Source organism: Apostichopus japonicus, chromosome 8 (genome assembly GCF_037975245.1).
Source record: "Apostichopus japonicus isolate 1M-3 chromosome 8, ASM3797524v1, whole genome shotgun sequence".
Lineage (NCBI taxonomy): Eukaryota > Metazoa > Echinodermata > Holothuroidea > Aspidochirotida > Stichopodidae > Apostichopus > Apostichopus japonicus.
Genome location: NC_092568.1, coordinates 17,875,212 through 17,892,451, shown reverse-complemented (window position 1 = coordinate 17,892,451; position 17,240 = coordinate 17,875,212). Strand labels below are relative to the sequence as shown.

At 37.3% G+C, this 17,240-nt stretch overlaps 2 protein-coding genes across 6 annotated transcripts in view; one reads left to right on the top strand and one right to left on the bottom strand.

Moving 5' to 3' along the window:
- LOC139970834 (eIF-2-alpha kinase GCN2-like) overlaps positions 1 to 5,792 on the top strand; it is a 71,967-nt gene extending 66,175 nt beyond the window's left edge. For all 5 annotated transcript variants that reach the window (XM_071976865.1, XM_071976867.1, XM_071976868.1 and 2 more), the window contains 4 exons: positions 1,118 to 1,246; positions 1,811 to 1,900; positions 3,102 to 3,190; positions 3,370 to 5,792. In XM_071976865.1, coding sequence (XP_071832966.1) covers positions 1,118 to 1,246; positions 1,811 to 1,900; positions 3,102 to 3,190; positions 3,370 to 3,424 — 363 coding nt within the window. In that variant the 3' untranslated portion in view covers positions 3,425 to 5,792. The remainder of the gene's footprint in view (positions 1 to 1,117; positions 1,247 to 1,810; positions 1,901 to 3,101; positions 3,191 to 3,369) is intronic.
- LOC139970838 (protein ZNRD2-like) lies at positions 4,032 to 16,924 on the bottom strand. The gene is made up of 4 exons (XM_071976873.1): positions 16,756 to 16,924; positions 14,829 to 14,986; positions 14,308 to 14,392; positions 4,032 to 12,739 (listed from the first exon to the last, which is right to left on the bottom strand). The coding sequence occupies exons 1-4, from the start codon at positions 16,772 to 16,774 to the stop codon at positions 12,336 to 12,338; spliced, it is 666 nt and encodes a 221-aa protein (XP_071832974.1). The 5' UTR covers positions 16,775 to 16,924; the 3' UTR covers positions 4,032 to 12,335.
- Positions 16,925 to 17,240: the final 316 nt, after the last annotated feature.

Here is a 17,240-nt window from a genome sequence, read left to right as displayed (position 1 = left end):
TAGTATGAACTCTGGAATGAGTATTATGAATATTTTAGAGGATTAACGAGCAGTCAGTATGAACCCTGGAATGAGTATTATGAACATTTTAGAGGATTAGCAGTCAGTATGAACTTTGGAATGAGTATTATGAATACTTTAGAAGATTAGCAGTCAGTATGAACTCTGGAATGAGTATTATGAATATTTTAGAGGATTAGCAGTCAGTATGAACTCTGGAATGAGAATTATGAACCTTTTAGAAGTATTAGGGGTCAGTGTGAACTCTGGAATGAGTATTATGAATAATTTAGAGGTTTAGACATCCTTTGACAGTGGTGATAGTAAATATATAAAACAAAGAGAAGAATATTTCATTGAAGTTCTCTCTTATCTTTAATGTTACATAGTGAATTATCAAAACAGACAAAACCAGAATAAAAGACAGAGTTTTGACAGAGTTCATTGGAACTATGATCACAAACTAGAAAAGATGTCAGAAAAGCCTTATCTAGCGATGATCACATCATAGTGAGACAACCAAGGGGTGAATTAAATAGCAATCATGAAATCAAAACAGTCAATCAATAAATAAATAATCAATAGATTATCTCTACAATTAGCACAAACAGAATCAAACAAAGCAAAGAGGCTTGTTCTCAACATAACCAGCTTTCATAATGTGCAGTACAGTTATGGCGTAGTGTATCGTTCCCATGAAAACCTAGAGCCATCAACTATTATTAAAATGGTGATTGATCACATTAACACATATCATAATTTTATCTTTGATAAACTTAACAATGTATTAAGGTTACGTCTTCACGCAAAATCGTTCAAGATGTGGACAGAGCTTCTCTGTGCGCTGTGAAAATGGAAAAAAAAATATATATGTATATATGTTATGTTTTGATAGCCTGCAAGACTTCTTGTATCGTAGATTTTGTTACTATCATTAACCTACCGACGACTACAACAGTTATGAATCATTATCGATTTCATTACATAAATGATATCATACCTTGGTTTTAAGTTTAGCCGATTGTGTGAGAACTTGCTGCACCATGTCATTTTGATCAACAATATTTGCAGCACGTCTGTATTTTCATTCATAGTTGTTTACTTAATATTTTCCCAGGTGGCTCCAATGTGTGATGTCCTTGTTTGTTTGATGAACAGTAGTTACTCCATTGAGGAATGCATTCAAGTCGTCCGAAACTTGTGGGTGAATAATATCAAAGCCGATATACTCTACGATGCAAGCATGGTAAGACAGAGAGAGAGGGAGAGAGGGAGAGAGAGGGGTGGAGAGAGAGGGGTGGAGAGAGTGTTGCAGTGACCTTGACTGTATAACCTTCTGTTGCAATGTTCTTTGTTGTTTGTTATATGTGATGAAATATTGAAGTAGTTCAAATGTAACCAATAAACGAAGATTGAATGCTGTAAATTTGAATAAAGTGATATCCCTTTAATATGATTTGTTCAATTTGAATATTCATATAGTCTACTGGCTTGACTGATGAAGTTTACTACCTCAAATAATGTTTACAGAATCTATTGGATTCTGTCGTTGTTCAGTATTAAATTAATTTGATGTGATGAAGAAACCTAGATGATATTAACAATAATATTTCAAGCAATATACGCTTATCGGCGAAATTGCCAGGAACTGACAAATCAATTTAAAAGCTGTTTTTAAAGTGATTTAACACAGTATCTATTATTTGCTATTTGCTTCGCATTCTGATTTTTGTTGTCGTACAACTTGTATGATTGTCCAGCACAGTAGTATCTCCATTGTACAAACCATGTATTATTCTCTTCTTGGCAGGGTTTAGAGGAGATAGACCAACAATGTTGGTCTATCAGAGCGTCTCATGTCGTCATTTTGAAGGACCACCTAGAGACCGGTGTCGTCTGGGTAAGAATTAAAACTGTGATTTGTACTCATCAGTACTCGTTTGTATCGAGTACCTACCAAATGCACAAAATAAGAGTAACGTATTAAAGGACAATGTTTCTGATGAAATTTCAACCATAAAGACCAAAAGGCAAAAAATGAGATGTGTGTAAGACTTTTTTCTAACCCTGGTGAGTCATGGCAAAGAGAACTAAGGCACCATTTGTCTGCCATGGTATCTAGTGTTAATGTACGAATAAGAAAGATTTGGAAACGATTTGGAAAGACGACTCTACTTGAGAGCTTTTCGTTGGTGCTCCTCAGCGTTACTCTAGAGGGCGCTGTCATGTCGGTCCTAATACGAGTGATCTATGATGTTAACAGATCTCCAGATTCAAATTAAGATGATTGTTTAATGAGCTCATCAGCATGCGAACATGCTGGACGAATTTGCATACATGTACGCATAATGCTTGACTAGTTCAAGGTCCCACTTGTGCAGTTTGACCGAACAAAATAAAAGTGCTATTGAGTAAGAAAGTTAAAGCGCTTGATATAATTAATTTAATTTGAAACTTTGAAAATATGTATCAAAAAGTCTCTTCAATAATTATGAAGGAAATTGTATATGTGATCAACTCATGGTACCCTTATAATCTGAGACTGCATGTTGTCGAGGTTGGTGGAGGTAGATAGGACCCATATACATTCTGTTGATTTGGATGTACAGCTGGAGAATCCCAATAAAAGTGTTTTATTGTTTTAACACCTCATCCATCTTTCCACATTGGGGGGTCAAAAGTGGCCCCTGATGATGTGAACAGTGAAAATGTAGTTATTGAATTACTAAATAACATACATTAAATTTGTTGGTTGTATTTCATCTTGTTCACCTTATGATACCCTTACCATATCACAGATAGCATCTGGATATAAAGAACTAATGTTGTCTGTTAAAACAAAAGGTTGCTGTCAATAAATTTGCATTGGAATAATTCCCCGAAAGGAAACTCGGAAACCTCGGTACATGTGTTCCAACTAGCTTAAAGCAACATTATGGGTTGATCTTGATAAATTTCTCGATAATTCTGATCTTGGCTAAACAACAACAACTCAGTTCATTAACCTGCATTGCTCTAAAAACAGTTTGATTTTGCATCATTCGTCTCGTCTGTACGTGTGTAAAATGTAAGATGCTGTGATTTGCCGCGTCTGTCCGCAGGTACGTTCTATCAACAGGGAGAAGAAGTTTGTAGATTCCAAGGTAGCCTTAGTGAACCTGGTAGAGTCCCTGCAACAGAAACTTACAAGGTGAGAATGGAATACTACCTTTTTCTTTTGTTTTTTACCCATATTTTGAATCAAAGAAGAGAAATAGAGAGAGAGACGAGTTAAATTTCTGTAAACACTTGTTCAATTAAATACCCAAAACTTAAGAGGACCACAAGCAACCAGTTTAAGCCATATGTTGTATTTTTCTTCCTTGCCAGTGATATTGCAGAGCCTAAACAGCCATTAGCCGCTCAGCGCCGAAAGAGCTATTAGCCACATCACATTTGAAGCGACTATGTTTGTTCTTTTTTTACGTTTGTTTGATCACCAAAATTTTTGTAAGTTTTGTCTCCCTTTATATGTATTAGGACATTGAGGTCTGCTATCTGGAATTCTGAGTTTATGTTTTTGAGCTCTCCTATAGATCTACAAACTTTTGCATGATTTCTCAAGTCTCTGAAGGTGCCTTGACTATGCATTCTCTCCAAAAGCAATGAAGTTCTGAATGTTAAATAGACCTACTTTAATTTATAATACATTCCAAGTATTTTCCAGAGTGACTAAAATTCATTATAAGATTTATACGTTGGTTTTGTTTGAATCGGAGTGCTAATGTCAATCAGGAGATGCTCCCGTGGAGGAGAAGAGAGAGAGAGATAGAAAGGTCAAGGATAAATTGTTGCCTTAAATTTATTATTCTGTTCGTGGGCTTACAGGGACTGCATACTACTGTAGGTGAAAATGTCACATAGTGACACAGTCAGCTAGGTGAACTCATATGTCAAGTAGCACTGACCTGCTGTTAAATTACAAGAAGGAAAAATACATTTTGCAGTTTTCCATGAGCAGTATAAATTATAAGTTCTCTTTTTCTTTAAAAAAAAAAACTGGTGCTCACAGCCACAAGGTCCATTCAGTGTCATGTTTATTTGCCTTGAATTTGTTTGTTACAATTGACATGTTTTATAGTATGCTTTGGGATCGGGATTCAAATCGGGATTACAGGTCCTATGAAGTATGGACTGAGCTAGCCAGCCCGTAGTTAATGGTGATACCTATGTAGCTATTGCTCTTATGATAGGGAGAAAGTGGGGTTTGCTGTTATGATAGGGAGAAAGTGGGGTTGTAGGTGGGAACCCACAATACTATCACATAGATTCAGACCACTCGTTTATTTTCTCCTGGAAAACATAGTTGCTGCTAGGGAAAAACAAAAAGCCCTGTATGATCAGAGCACACGTGTACCAGAGGTTTACCATTGGGGACAGAGTATGGCTTTATTGTAGGAAAGTTCCTCAAGGAACTTCAGCAAAATTGTTTTGTAAATGGACTGGTCCTTATTATATTTGTGCCTCTGGTCCAAATTTCACTTTCAAGCTTCGTAATTGCAAAGACAACAAAGAAGTCAAGTCTTTGGTACATTCTAATAGGTTAAAAATTTACTTTGACCCTCAAGACAGGCCCAATTTCACTCCAGACCCACTACCAGATACTGAGGAGCTGTGTCCTGAAGAGATTCAGGACAGTACAGACAATGCACCTCAGTCTACCACTGAGCTTACACCCCCTTCTAGTGCAGTCAGTAACAAAGGCTCAGGGAATACTGAGAGTCCCATCCAAATAACAAACGTTCCTTCCAAAATTGCTGAGCGTTTGTTGAAATGTCAAAGGTATAATGGGAAGTTGTATTATAAAGTTAAATGGGAAGACCACTCTGATACTACTTGCGAAATTGAGGAAAATATCTCTAATTTCCTGAAACGGGAATTTCATATCAACAAAACACTAGACGGTAAAAAGCGAAAAAGGCCCTTGCTGCAAAAACATAAGTATTTCACAGCTGTTTAAGTATCTGTAAGTCGATTAATTGCCACATCTCTTAAGTTCTTATATTCCTGTACACTTTATGTTTCTGTACAATTTATTTTCATCTTAAGTTCTTATATTCGGGTGTACTTTATTTTCCTATATAATTTACTTTTCAAATTTGTTATCATGTTATTGGCTTCTTATCACATTTCCTGTATTATTCAGTCTGCCATGTATATAGCTCATGTTTATACTGTATTCTGGATTGTTTTCATTACTTGCATTAATTTTCAATTGCTTCTCATTTTGCTTTTTAGTAATTCCACAATTTACATTGTTCTCATTTAATTATTTTGGTGTATTCTTCAGTTTGGGGATCAAACTTATATCGGTCGGGGGCATATTATCACATAGATTCAGACCCCTCGTTTATTTTCTCCTGGTCATCTTGAAATAAACTATCAACACAATAGGGTAGGTCCTTCCTGTTTATCTGGTCTTGGGGTTAGCGTTCAGGTTCAGCTGACAAGAATCACTACTTTAGCTTTTTCCCACTGGTGCTTCTTTTGTTGGCTGTTTTGTGTGGTCAGGGATGTATCTTAAGCTTTGTTTGCTGGAGAGTATAAATTGATGCATGGAAGCTTTCTGAACAGTTTTACTCCAGCTTCCTCTTCATAACATACTTGCTTCACATTTTACTCATATATACTGTACTTTACTTCATTACTTTGCATTTTTACTTTATTACTAATTACTGTTCTGTTATTCATCTATTCGGATTACATTATTGTACTATTGGATCTTTACAATAATAATACTACTGGAAATCTTACTCTACTTGTGTTGTGTTTATTATATGCATCCCCTGTTATAATACCTTGCTAATCATGTAACCATGGACCCCAGTTTCATTTGATACAACTCAGAAAGGGACTACAAAGTAATATCTGGGCTAGCCAGCTCTAAGTTGATGGTGATACCTATGTAGCTATTGCTCTTATGATAGGGAGGAAGTGGGGTAGCTGGTGGGAACCCACAATACCTTGCTAACCATGTAACCATGGACCTTAGTTTCATTTCATACAACTCAGAAAACCTGTAGGGAAGATATCTGGCTGTTTTTGGACATGTAGACAGTCGAAACTGACCGAGCAATGACAGACACACTCGAAACTTTGAATTGCTTGATACTCTTTCCAAGCTGTAAAAATTAGCAGTGGAAATTTTTGTGAATCTGTGTGTATCTGGTATTCATTACTGCCGGATCGTACCCCTTTAAGTGCTGTTTGGTTTCCATGTAATCGTGTAAAGGGCCATGGAAGCAGGGGCGTAGCGAAGGGGTTTTTGTTGGGGGGTGTGGAGAATTTGATTTGCCGACGGATCTGGAAGTGGTGACTGAAATGGGGGAGGGGTCTAAGAGGAAGGGGGTATCCCCCTCCCCTTTGGCAATTTTTTAGTTTTGAAACGTCCTTAGATGCAATCTGGTGCATATTTTAAGTCAAATTTGATTTGCCGACGGATCTGGAAGTGGTGACTGAAATGGGGGAGGGGTCTAAGAGGAAGGGGGTGTCACCTTCCCCTTTGGCAATTTTTTAGTTTTGAAACGTCCTTAGATGCAATCTGGTGCATATTTTAAGTCAAATTTGATTTGCCGACGGATCTGGAAGTGGTGACTGAAATGGGGGAGGGGTCTAAGGGGAGGGGGTCCCCCCTCCCCTTTGGAAAATTTTTAGTTTTGAAACGTCCTTAGATGCAATATGGTGTATATTTTAAGTCAAATTTGATTTGCCGACGGATCTGGAAGTGGTGACTGAAATGGGGGAGGGGTCTAAGAGGAAGGGGGTGTCACCCTCCCCTTTGGCAATTTTTTAGTTTTGAAACGTCCTTAGATGCAATCTGGTGCTTATTTTAAGTCAAATTTGATTTGCCGACGGATCTGGAAGTGGTGACTGAAATGGGGGAGGGGTCTCATTTTTAGTTTTGAAACGTCCTTAGATGCAATCTGATGTATATTTTAAGTCAAATTTGATTTGCCGACGGATCTGGAAGTGGTGACTGAAATGGGGGAGGGGTCTAATGGGAGGGGTGTCCCCCCTCCCCTTTGGAAAATTTTTAGTTTTGAAACGTCCTTAGATGCAATCTGGTGCATATTTTAAGTAAAATTTGATTTGCCGACGGATCTGGAAGTGGTGACTGAAATGGGGGAGGGGTCTAAGGGTAGGGGGTCTACCCCTCCCCTTTGAAAAAATTAGTTTGAACGTCCTTAGATGCAATCTGGTGCATATTTTAAGTCAAATTTGGCACGGAAGAAGCTCCCGTTCTCCTTTTTCTATTCAGCTTTCCTTCTTTCTTCCCCTTCCGCTCTCTTCACCTTTTCTCCTTTTGCCGACAGACCCAAAATTTGCCGACAGCGACCAAATTATTGGGGGTGGTGTGACACCCCCCCACACCCCCCCCCGCTCGCTACGCCCCTGCATGGAAGTACACTCCACCAGAATTAGGGAATTCTGCAGTGTAAATGCTCTCCTAGCCACATGTTTGCAAATTTGATCTCTCCAAGGCTGCTGGAAATTTGTCAGAATTCTGTTTATCTGACAATACTCAAAGTAGTCAAAGGCAAGTTAGGATAAAGGAATACTAGGAGTTTCAGTACTTTTTCTTCCTAATTCCAACAAATTTGGAAGACTGAGTTTCTACCACAAATGTTGTCCTTCTATTCTGTTCTGAATCAGTCACATCACCAGTATTGTTATTCATATCAGTGTTTAATTTCATGGGAATTAATAAATGTATGAAATAATTTGCCAGTGTTATTTGCTTTTGGAGGAGGTGTTTTGCGTGGGCCCTGTGGGAAGTGGGGGGGGGGGACAGATGGATGGTTGAGCAGATCTTCAAGAGAATTGATATCTACAAGATAGATTGTAGACAGACTAGGTTGTAGGAAACTGATTCAAGAAAAAGAAATATTAGGAACAAGTAATTCCACAAACCTTGCATGTTAGAACTAAGTTAGTCTTGCATTACCTTATTCTAAATATTTTTGTTTTGTTAGTCATGTTAGATCTTCACACCCACCGTACAATATGTCCACAAGCTTCAGTTTTCATCTGATGGAATCAGAAATTAAATTGTCCTGGATGTATCACAATTAAGGGTAAATGTGACTGGAAGAAATATATTTTAACATATGTCATTTCATTCCAGCTCTAGCATTACATGAAAAGTTATCTCAGCCAATACAAAGTTTGCATCATCTAGTCTCTGAAAAACAATTTTATGGCATAATTGCTGAAACACATTCCAGGTTGTTCAGAGGGCATTAAAGCAAAATCTATTAGATAATTTGTGGATCCTGTAAGGTCAGCCACCTTTTGTTTATATATCTCTCTCTTTTCTCTTTTATACGGAAGACTAATGCGGCCATGGCCAAAACAAAAAAAACACACACGGATATATATAGAAGAAAAAAAAATTAAAACGAAAAACAACATTTTTAAAAAACGAAAAACAACATTTTTAATATGAAAAACAAAATTTTACTACGAAAAACAATTTTTTTTTTTTTCGTTTTCAATTTTTTTTTTTCGTTTTAAAATTTTCTTTTTCGTTTTAAAAAATTAGTTTTTCGTTTTAAAAATTTTGTCTTTCATAGATATCCTTTTTTTTTTTGGTTAATTTGTCATGGCTGCACTAGTCTTCCGTACTTTTATGTGTAATGAGTCTAAATATTTATTGTGCAAGTTGTAAGCAGTATTGCCAACGGAATGTTTAGCTAGTGCACTTTAGCACAGAGGATGGGGGGGATAGTTGAGGAAAGCAGTGAACCTGGGGGGTGGGGGATAGGGTGAGGAAAGCAGTGAACCTGAATGAAACCAGTGAAACAGGAGGAAAGAAGTGAAATGGGAGGAAAGCAGTGTAACAGGAGAAAGTAGTGAAAGTTGGGTTTTACGGGCAAGTTTCATGGTATGTTCGTGAAGAATATCTGGTTAGTAAGTTTAGTTTCATCTATTGCTCTTATATTGAGTAGTTCAAAAGTTTAGCACTTACAGGGACTTGTTTCATTGCTGCTCATGATGCAAGTCCCAGCCCTTGGGCCAATGAACCTAGGCCTACTGGTTTTGGGAGGGAGAGGTGGGGTGAGGGGGTGTCATGGTGTCTGAAGACATCTGTGGTAGCTGTTAAGGCTAGTGGGCTTACATGAAAATTTATTGGGGCCTTACCTGGTTCTGTATATTTACCATTTTTCAGCAAAATAAGGTTTATTGTGGGATAATATTATCAATTGAATTCATAATGTGTATTAGAGCTTGTTAGTTTAATATTGAATTCATAATGTGTATTAGAGCTAGCCATTTTAAGAAATGATCAGCAAATACAAGAATTTTGTAACAGTAGGATATCAATATTCCATAGTTACTTTTTATGCAACTGTTCTGTTCTTTTTGAAGTCATTTTGATCTGACTATCTGAACTATTTTCTTCCATATTTATTTGAATACATTTATTATTGGTTTACATAGTAATTGCATGTTACTTGCACTGCCTCACAAAGTATGCATTGTCTTCTTATTGCTCATGTATCACATTTCTATTGTTTGCAATGATGTACCACCAAGCTTCTTTCAAGGGAATTGTTCTATAACTATGGAAATTGAATTGAATCGTCTGTAATATTTATTCTTTCATACTGCATCAGTTTTTGCTCTCTGCTGTAGAAAAATTGCTTCCCATTTTCATTTTGAAGATTTCAATTAAAAACACAACTATTTTGTATGTTTTGTCCCGCTGAGCTTATATTAAAATACAAGTGGGATTGGATGTATGGCATGTCGAAAGGAAAACCAAGTTTGGGCCCTCAAAATTTCAAGCCACACACACAATCAATGTAGAGAAGATAGTTATGAAAGCTTTTCTCCAAAAGTGAGAAAGGTTTCCACTTGACAATCAAAAGGGTTCATATTTTTAGTTTTAAATTTCAGCCTATTCCTGATGATCAAATAGTTGGACAATATTTTCCTACTCTTGGAATCTTTGGTCATTGTTATGCTTCTTGGAAAACATTTAAATTTAAACACTAGTCTGGAATGGGCTTTATTCTTTCACTATTTTTAAAGTAGATAAACATAATAAACACCAAAATAAATTCACTAGCAGGACAAATTGTGGGAAAAGATTATTCCCAATATGAAATGGTTTGTCGTTTTTTGTCATAGTAATGTGTTACAGTGCCATTCCACAATCAACTAGGGCAAACATACTACAAACTCTCTTAAGGTCATTTAATATGGGGTATGTAATTTAATGGCATCCCACACAAAAATAAAACCCATAAGGGAAATGATTGTTTTCTTGTTATTGATGAGTTTTGCTTACACACTGTTTTGTGTCAGTCTGCGTCAAGCCGACAAGTTCTTCCGATCTGAAACTGTCAAATATTCCTTGTTGATTTGTTTCGTACATGAATTGTGACTCTAATTACATCCCAACAAAAAAAACAAATTCATTGTATGGGAGGGGGAGGGAGGTGGACGGACAGGATGGAGAGGGAGGTGGAGGGAGAGGGAGGGAGGGGGAGGGAAATGGAGGGAGGGGAGGGTTTTCTTTATTGTCTATTCTAAACTGACTGCAGAATCTTTTTTATTTGATGCACTGCTAACATTCTTTACGGAACATTCTGCTTTCAAAATGTTGAAGCTGAAGGTCAGTTTCCTTCCAAGAAAATACTTTATTTTTGACAAATTTTTCATTAACCTTAAGAATTTATTGTGTAAAAGGTTCAAAACCAATAAGAGATAAAAAACAATAAATATCACTGTCACAATTGAATGAATCTTTTGTTTATTATTTCTCTCACATGTCACCAAGAATGAAGCAGGAAGTTGTGCTGCTATCACAATGGGATTTTTCTTCCAACCACATCAGTTTTGATTTTCAACCTGTTTTGTTTTTCCCACTTTATCAGGAGACAACATTTTAAAATTGGTTGATTGCAAGGGGCTGTAAAGGAGCCACTTTACATTAGAAGGTCAGGCGCGTAGCCGAGGGGGCAGCCGCCCCCCCCCCCCCCCTTGAGCATATTTTTTTTTTTTTTTTAATGTTTTTATGATATCGCTAGTAATTTCCAAAGAGAAAATGCTAAGATGCAACTTACAAGGCCTGGGAAGTGCCATTTCCAGCGATCTGCGAGGCATTTTCAGCCAAACTTTTCTTGTACGCTTCGCGCCAACTCATGGTGGCGTAACGCTGAGATAGTGTGCAGTGCCATATCTAAGGCTCTGATAGTTTGCCTACATTTTCACCCCTCCCTTGGCAAATTCCTGGCTACGCGCCTGTCGAAGGTGGAGTCGAATATTTTTGTCAATAATTTCATTCCTGTAAAATGGTTACGAGCCACCATTTTTGGAAGATTTCATTGTCAGGAATCGCGACTCTTTACTGCAGTGTTCAACTTGTGGAAATGATTCAAACAGATAAGAGAATAAATGCTGTCATAGAAACACACAAAGTACTTTTCTGTGCAGAGTGCATTTATGACAGTAATATCGACTATAGAATATCAATTTTCGAGTTTCTCTATTTTTGGTATTTCAAAGAGAACATTGTGCACACTGTGAGGTTCTGTCACTTGTATTAAGTGAAATTTTCTTCCAACCACATGATTTTTTTTCATAACTTGAAAGTTACTATGAGCGTGTGCAAACGTTCAAATGGATGGATGAACCAAATAAATATCACTACCGTCGCTGAAATATCATGTGTCCAATGTCTTGTAATTTACTGATCTCACTTCCTGTCAAGACAATTGCAATTATGGCTTTTCAAAAATTATAGACTGCTACATTATACTTGGCAGGGTTTAATTGTTTTCAGTATAGTGTCAAGCATAAATCCATATCTATATTAGCTTACAGGTTGCTCAATATACTTATTAAAGAGCCTTTGTACAAGTAGTACTCTGGCTTTTTTACTTTAGATGTTTATATTTATAAATAATTAAGTTGAACTTCCCTTGCCTGAGATACACAATAATCTTTGCAACACCACTACACAAGCAAGAGAACAAAAGGGGCTTTTTTGTCAATAAAGGTTACTTTTTTCAGGTGTCCTTGAAGAAGCATTTACATATCAGATCATATCAGATGTTATTGCTAGGACGACTCATACTGTGAACTGACCGACTTCTTTCTACACATCGCAAACATAAACGTTGGACCAAAAGCACATATGCCGACATTCTGGAACAGAATCTACACTCCAACAGAATGCGATCTTCGCTTTGAACTAATTAAGCCAAGCAACATGCTCGAACGACATCAGACGACTTTACTGCACCATGATTGGTTGATGAAACAGCGTTTGCAGTCTCTCAGATTACTCAATTCCCATCTTTTGCTAAGCTTCTTACGCTCCTCAACGCATCCGCGCAAGCTTTTATGAGTTCACACAATGGAATGCTGCCTTCTACAGTATCTATTTCTTTTAACTGTTGTGTAGCCCAATTCAGTTTGCCCTGGAGAATACTCTCGGATTCCAACAGGAATTCTCGCTCTTGAGATGTAAATTTTCTGCCACGTTCCTTTGGCATGTCCTGTCTCGTCAAGTGCGGGGCGTGTTGTTGTGACCGATGGGGTGAGGACGAAGCACTGGCACCATTAGCCGTTTCTATGTCCATCTCAACAATTGGAAATACTGCCCTCTGTGCCTCCTGGTTGTTTGCCGATGAAGACTGGTTAAATTCGCCCTCTTGGACTTGAGAATTGGCAGCTCTTGTGCTGAGAGCTGTGAATACGAGGAGAATGTCAAAATGTCCTTTAATGATTCTCAAGTTACAATAACGGAAAAATATTGACGAATTCTTTCAAGATTTAACTTTAATAGTGAACACGCTTTTATTTTCTGATCAGTTTCTAAGACTCTCCAACCTGAAATATCAGGTAGGAGTTTTGAAATAATAACTTGCGGAAGTATGTTTATACTATTCTTTAAAATAAGGAGATGGTGTCAAATATATCTTTAAACCAGGATAGAAGTGTATATTTGCAAGTCAAAAAATAAATAAGATCCATCAAACAGGAAGAGCATTGTCAAATATCCTTAACAACATTACTTGAAAACTACAAACCAAGCATCTGATATTTATGCTGATTTGCTAGAGTTACTACATGGCTTGAAATCTGATCCAAATCTAAATAAATAAATTGGATTACCAATATGAATATGAAACCTACAACAATAAAGTTACTTGGTCATAGACTGAATGGCAATTTAATGTTATGACAAGGATCTGGCTCAAGGGCGGCGGAAGCACTTTTAATCTGGGGGGGGGGGGGACCGACATCAAAGGGCACTTTGCAGAAATTCGATTGGACTGATGCAGCCTTATATTTAGTACCCTTTATAACTCTTATTGTATTATCTTATTTGAGTATACACATCACTCCATCAACGCCCCTCCCCCCACCCCTCAAGGAAAATATGCATACTAGCACTGCAATATCCAATGTGCAAATTGGGAAACAAGGAACAAGTTTCTTTTGAGACAAAATGAGGTGAAATCATGCTAGTTGCTAATGTAGGAATCTTCCGAATTAGAGTTTATTTCTTGTCAATATCTTAACAAATTTTTCCATTCGAAATAGCTTTGAGTTTGACCCACAGAAATTCATTAAAAGTCAGGGGCGTAGCCAGGATTTGCAAAGTTGTATGCACGACTATCTGAGCGGAGCGCCACCATCAAGAAAATTTTTGGTTTTACAAACCCCTCAGATGGCTGGAAACGGCCTTTCCCGAGTGTTCATTCTGGTTCCCTGGCCTCTTGCTAACTTGAGACACCTCAGTTTTTATGTAGAAAAAGGGCACATTTTTAACCTGAGGAAAAGTGGGGGGGGCACATGCCCCCTGTGCCCCCCCCCCCCGGTTCCGCCGCCCTTGATCTGGCTAAAATATTTTGGGAGTACATGTACATATTGTGACATATTTGTGGGGAGAAGTTGATGCACAGACTTCAGTTGTGGGAACAAAATTGCAAATCTAAAACATGTACAGAACCGAGGCAATGATGGTGGAAAGGTTCCACCCCCCCCCCCCCCGGGCCCCCTCCTCCTTAGCTCAAACGTTTTACTACCACTTGTATCAATCACTTTTGATTGAAGTAGAGCGGAGTCCAATCACTACCAGTAATTATTCTGACTCAAATCAGCACAAAGTCTGGCAAAAAGTATGTTACAAATCTCTGTGTCTTATTGTGTTGGAGAATCGGTGGCTATGACTCATAACAACACTTCTTGCACAACTACCCACATCTCTCATACTCCAACCTGTAATAACTATTAAATGACTGTTCATACCTGGGTCATCCTTGGCAAGATCTGTGTCCAGTTCACTACAGGCAACACAGTAATTGCTACCATGTTTATCTTTCAGAAGAATAGTCTGTATTAAAAAATGTAAGAAAAGTTGAAAAGGTTGACATATGACCTAATTAGCATATTAGTTGAATGACTGAGCTGGCCTGCAATGAAGTTGAAATAGTGACAGCAACGAAGAAAGAAGGCATACATACTTAACATTTAGATTTGTATTCATGTTCTTGTTCTGTTGTAACATTATGCAAGCATTTACCAAAACTGGACAAGAAAACAAACAACAGGTTCCCAAAAACAAACAAAAATGCTGGAATGTTGACATATGATTTAAAATAACATCTACTTATTCGGTTGCTTTTATTGGAAAACAAGTGATAACCTTTTTTGAATTTTGTCTTCGGATCTCATTTATTTCTTTAAACTTTACTGTTTCGTTCTTAAAGATTTAATGCCACTACAAATTTAGAAAAGAAAAGTCAACAATTGTATTATGTTAAACTCACCCCACAAACTTCACAGGATATACCCAGCATCGTGTAACCTTTTAACAGATACTCTCCCATCAATTTACTAATCTTGTCAGCCCTTTCTCTTCTAGCCACAATAACTTTCATTTCAGCTTCAGTTGGTGGAGTCCAACCATCGTCCTCATCAGTTTCATCTGTTATTTAAAAGAACATTGACAAGAAACAAGGATTTTGTATTGGGCTGTTTATGAACTGAGTGAAATGTTGGCTTTGTTAAAGGTCTACAGACACCTACAGTATGAACAACATTGTCCTAATCACTCTAATATACTGTACATTAGAAAGCATGAAAATAGCTGCAATTCCCATTAAAATCCATCAAAGATTGACCATTTTACAAGTATTTTTGTAAATCTAGTTTTATATATGATTAAACAATTGCTAAATATATATATTTTATTGTCTTCTTTGAAAAGAGGAACATCATATTATTGAAATGATATATGTGGGCTTTTAATTACAGTAGGGGTTAACTAATTATTAAGGCCTAAAATCAGAAGTTTTGATGAGCCCAATACTCTATGTCATAGTTTAAATATATTTAAAATATTACCCAGATTTATCAAAGCTTCAAACGTGTACCCTGGAAGTGAAAGAGCTTTTCGAAAAATTTCAAAACTGATTTTGAATGTGATTATCACACACATAAAATGTAGGCCTACTGAGCATTGGGCAAATTGGCTAGGCGTACATGGTGCTTTAGAGCGATTTAAGACTCGCGCATCAAAATAAACGTCTGGGGCCGGTAATCTGACCTAAATCAAACGAGGTGTAACAGCACTGTTAGACACCACCATCGATCCCTGTCAATACTCCAGTGTACAGTATACAACAGTGCTAGTTGCAGAATGTATAAAGTACTGCATTGCCGCTACAGTAGGAGCCTATGGCGTGTGTTGTTATTTCGCAACTCAGGTTTACTGAACACTGTTGTACACACTGATACACAGAAAACATATTTGTATGCTCTTATGGGCGTACCGATACCGCTTGATTTAGGCAGTCAATGATTCCATCAGTGGGCATCACATTTGTTTTCAAAATTTTTTGCAATTACATATCAGAGGATCTCTACCGTTCATGATTTTGTATTTCTACACCGGGCGCACGCATACTTGGGTAGCACTGCAAGCTTACAGCGAAATTACACACCGTTCGTACAGTAATTAGGCACTAGTGTACAGTCAATGCATACAGCTTCGGTCAATACCCACAGAAGTGTGTATGTATAGCAGCGATGGACATCTCAGGTCCAGCTACAAATAACATGGTGTCATGTTTCATTACTGTCTGCATAATTGTCTAGCTACAAAAAATTATCTACTTGCAGGAAATAGAAAGTTAACTTTTTTTAGAGGACGGCATGCAGTTTTGGGCGAGTCTTATTTACAAATATTTTCATATGTGCTTATCTTAACTCAGTTTTTGGGTGGTTTTGATATTTCTACTATAGCCCAACGTATAAATATCATTCATACCTAATGCATGATCATACTGATTAAAGGAACTTGAGTCAAAGCCCAAACAAATTATTACAGGAGGCCTGACTATACATAAAGGGGTGAGCATAAGACCTGTGTCATTTTACTCCCCCAAGAACATTGCTGCCACAGTATCAACCATGTTTTAGGCTTGAAGGCCAACAAAGTTTCATGGATATGACGTGCCAATAAGGATGTTAAAATGTAACATTTTAACACACATGTACGTGATTCGGTGAAATTGGTGAATCACTTAGAAGTGGAAACTGGTTCTAAGATGAGTCAGAATCATAATGTGGTTACTGATTAGCCTAGATTAGAATTTCGTGATTCTGGTACATGCAATAAAAGTACTATTAAAACAATTATTGAAGAGCAATATCTTATGTTGTACATTACTTTCAAGATTCAGTAAGAATTACCTTGGATGTTCATTTTCATTCCCTGACGATAGTACGCTCAGTATTTTGTTTCGCTAAACTGATTCAAGTACAGTTGACACTAACAGTGCGCTCGTGGTTCGGTCTGGACCTGTGGCCAACGAGTTTTGTGGCGTGTTGTAGTCAGTCAAGGTTTACCTTACCTAATACGGCATCGAGTGTTCCAAGCTTGTCTACACCATACACCACGGTGTATGCAAAGCAGAGAATGAAAGCCTCATGTTAGACCGATTGCAGGATCAACCGTGACTAATCATTTACTCACAAATCGTTAAGAAAGATTGACAGAGAAAACTAAAACAAGAAACTCATTAAGGTTCAACCAACAAACCAAAACATTGTATGCAAATAAACATTTTTTCGATTTGCTGTGCAAGTTATTAATTTTATAACAAAGTTATTTGCAACTTTATTACCTGCAGTAATGCTGGCAAAATATATTTTGTCATAGCAATATATATCATTAT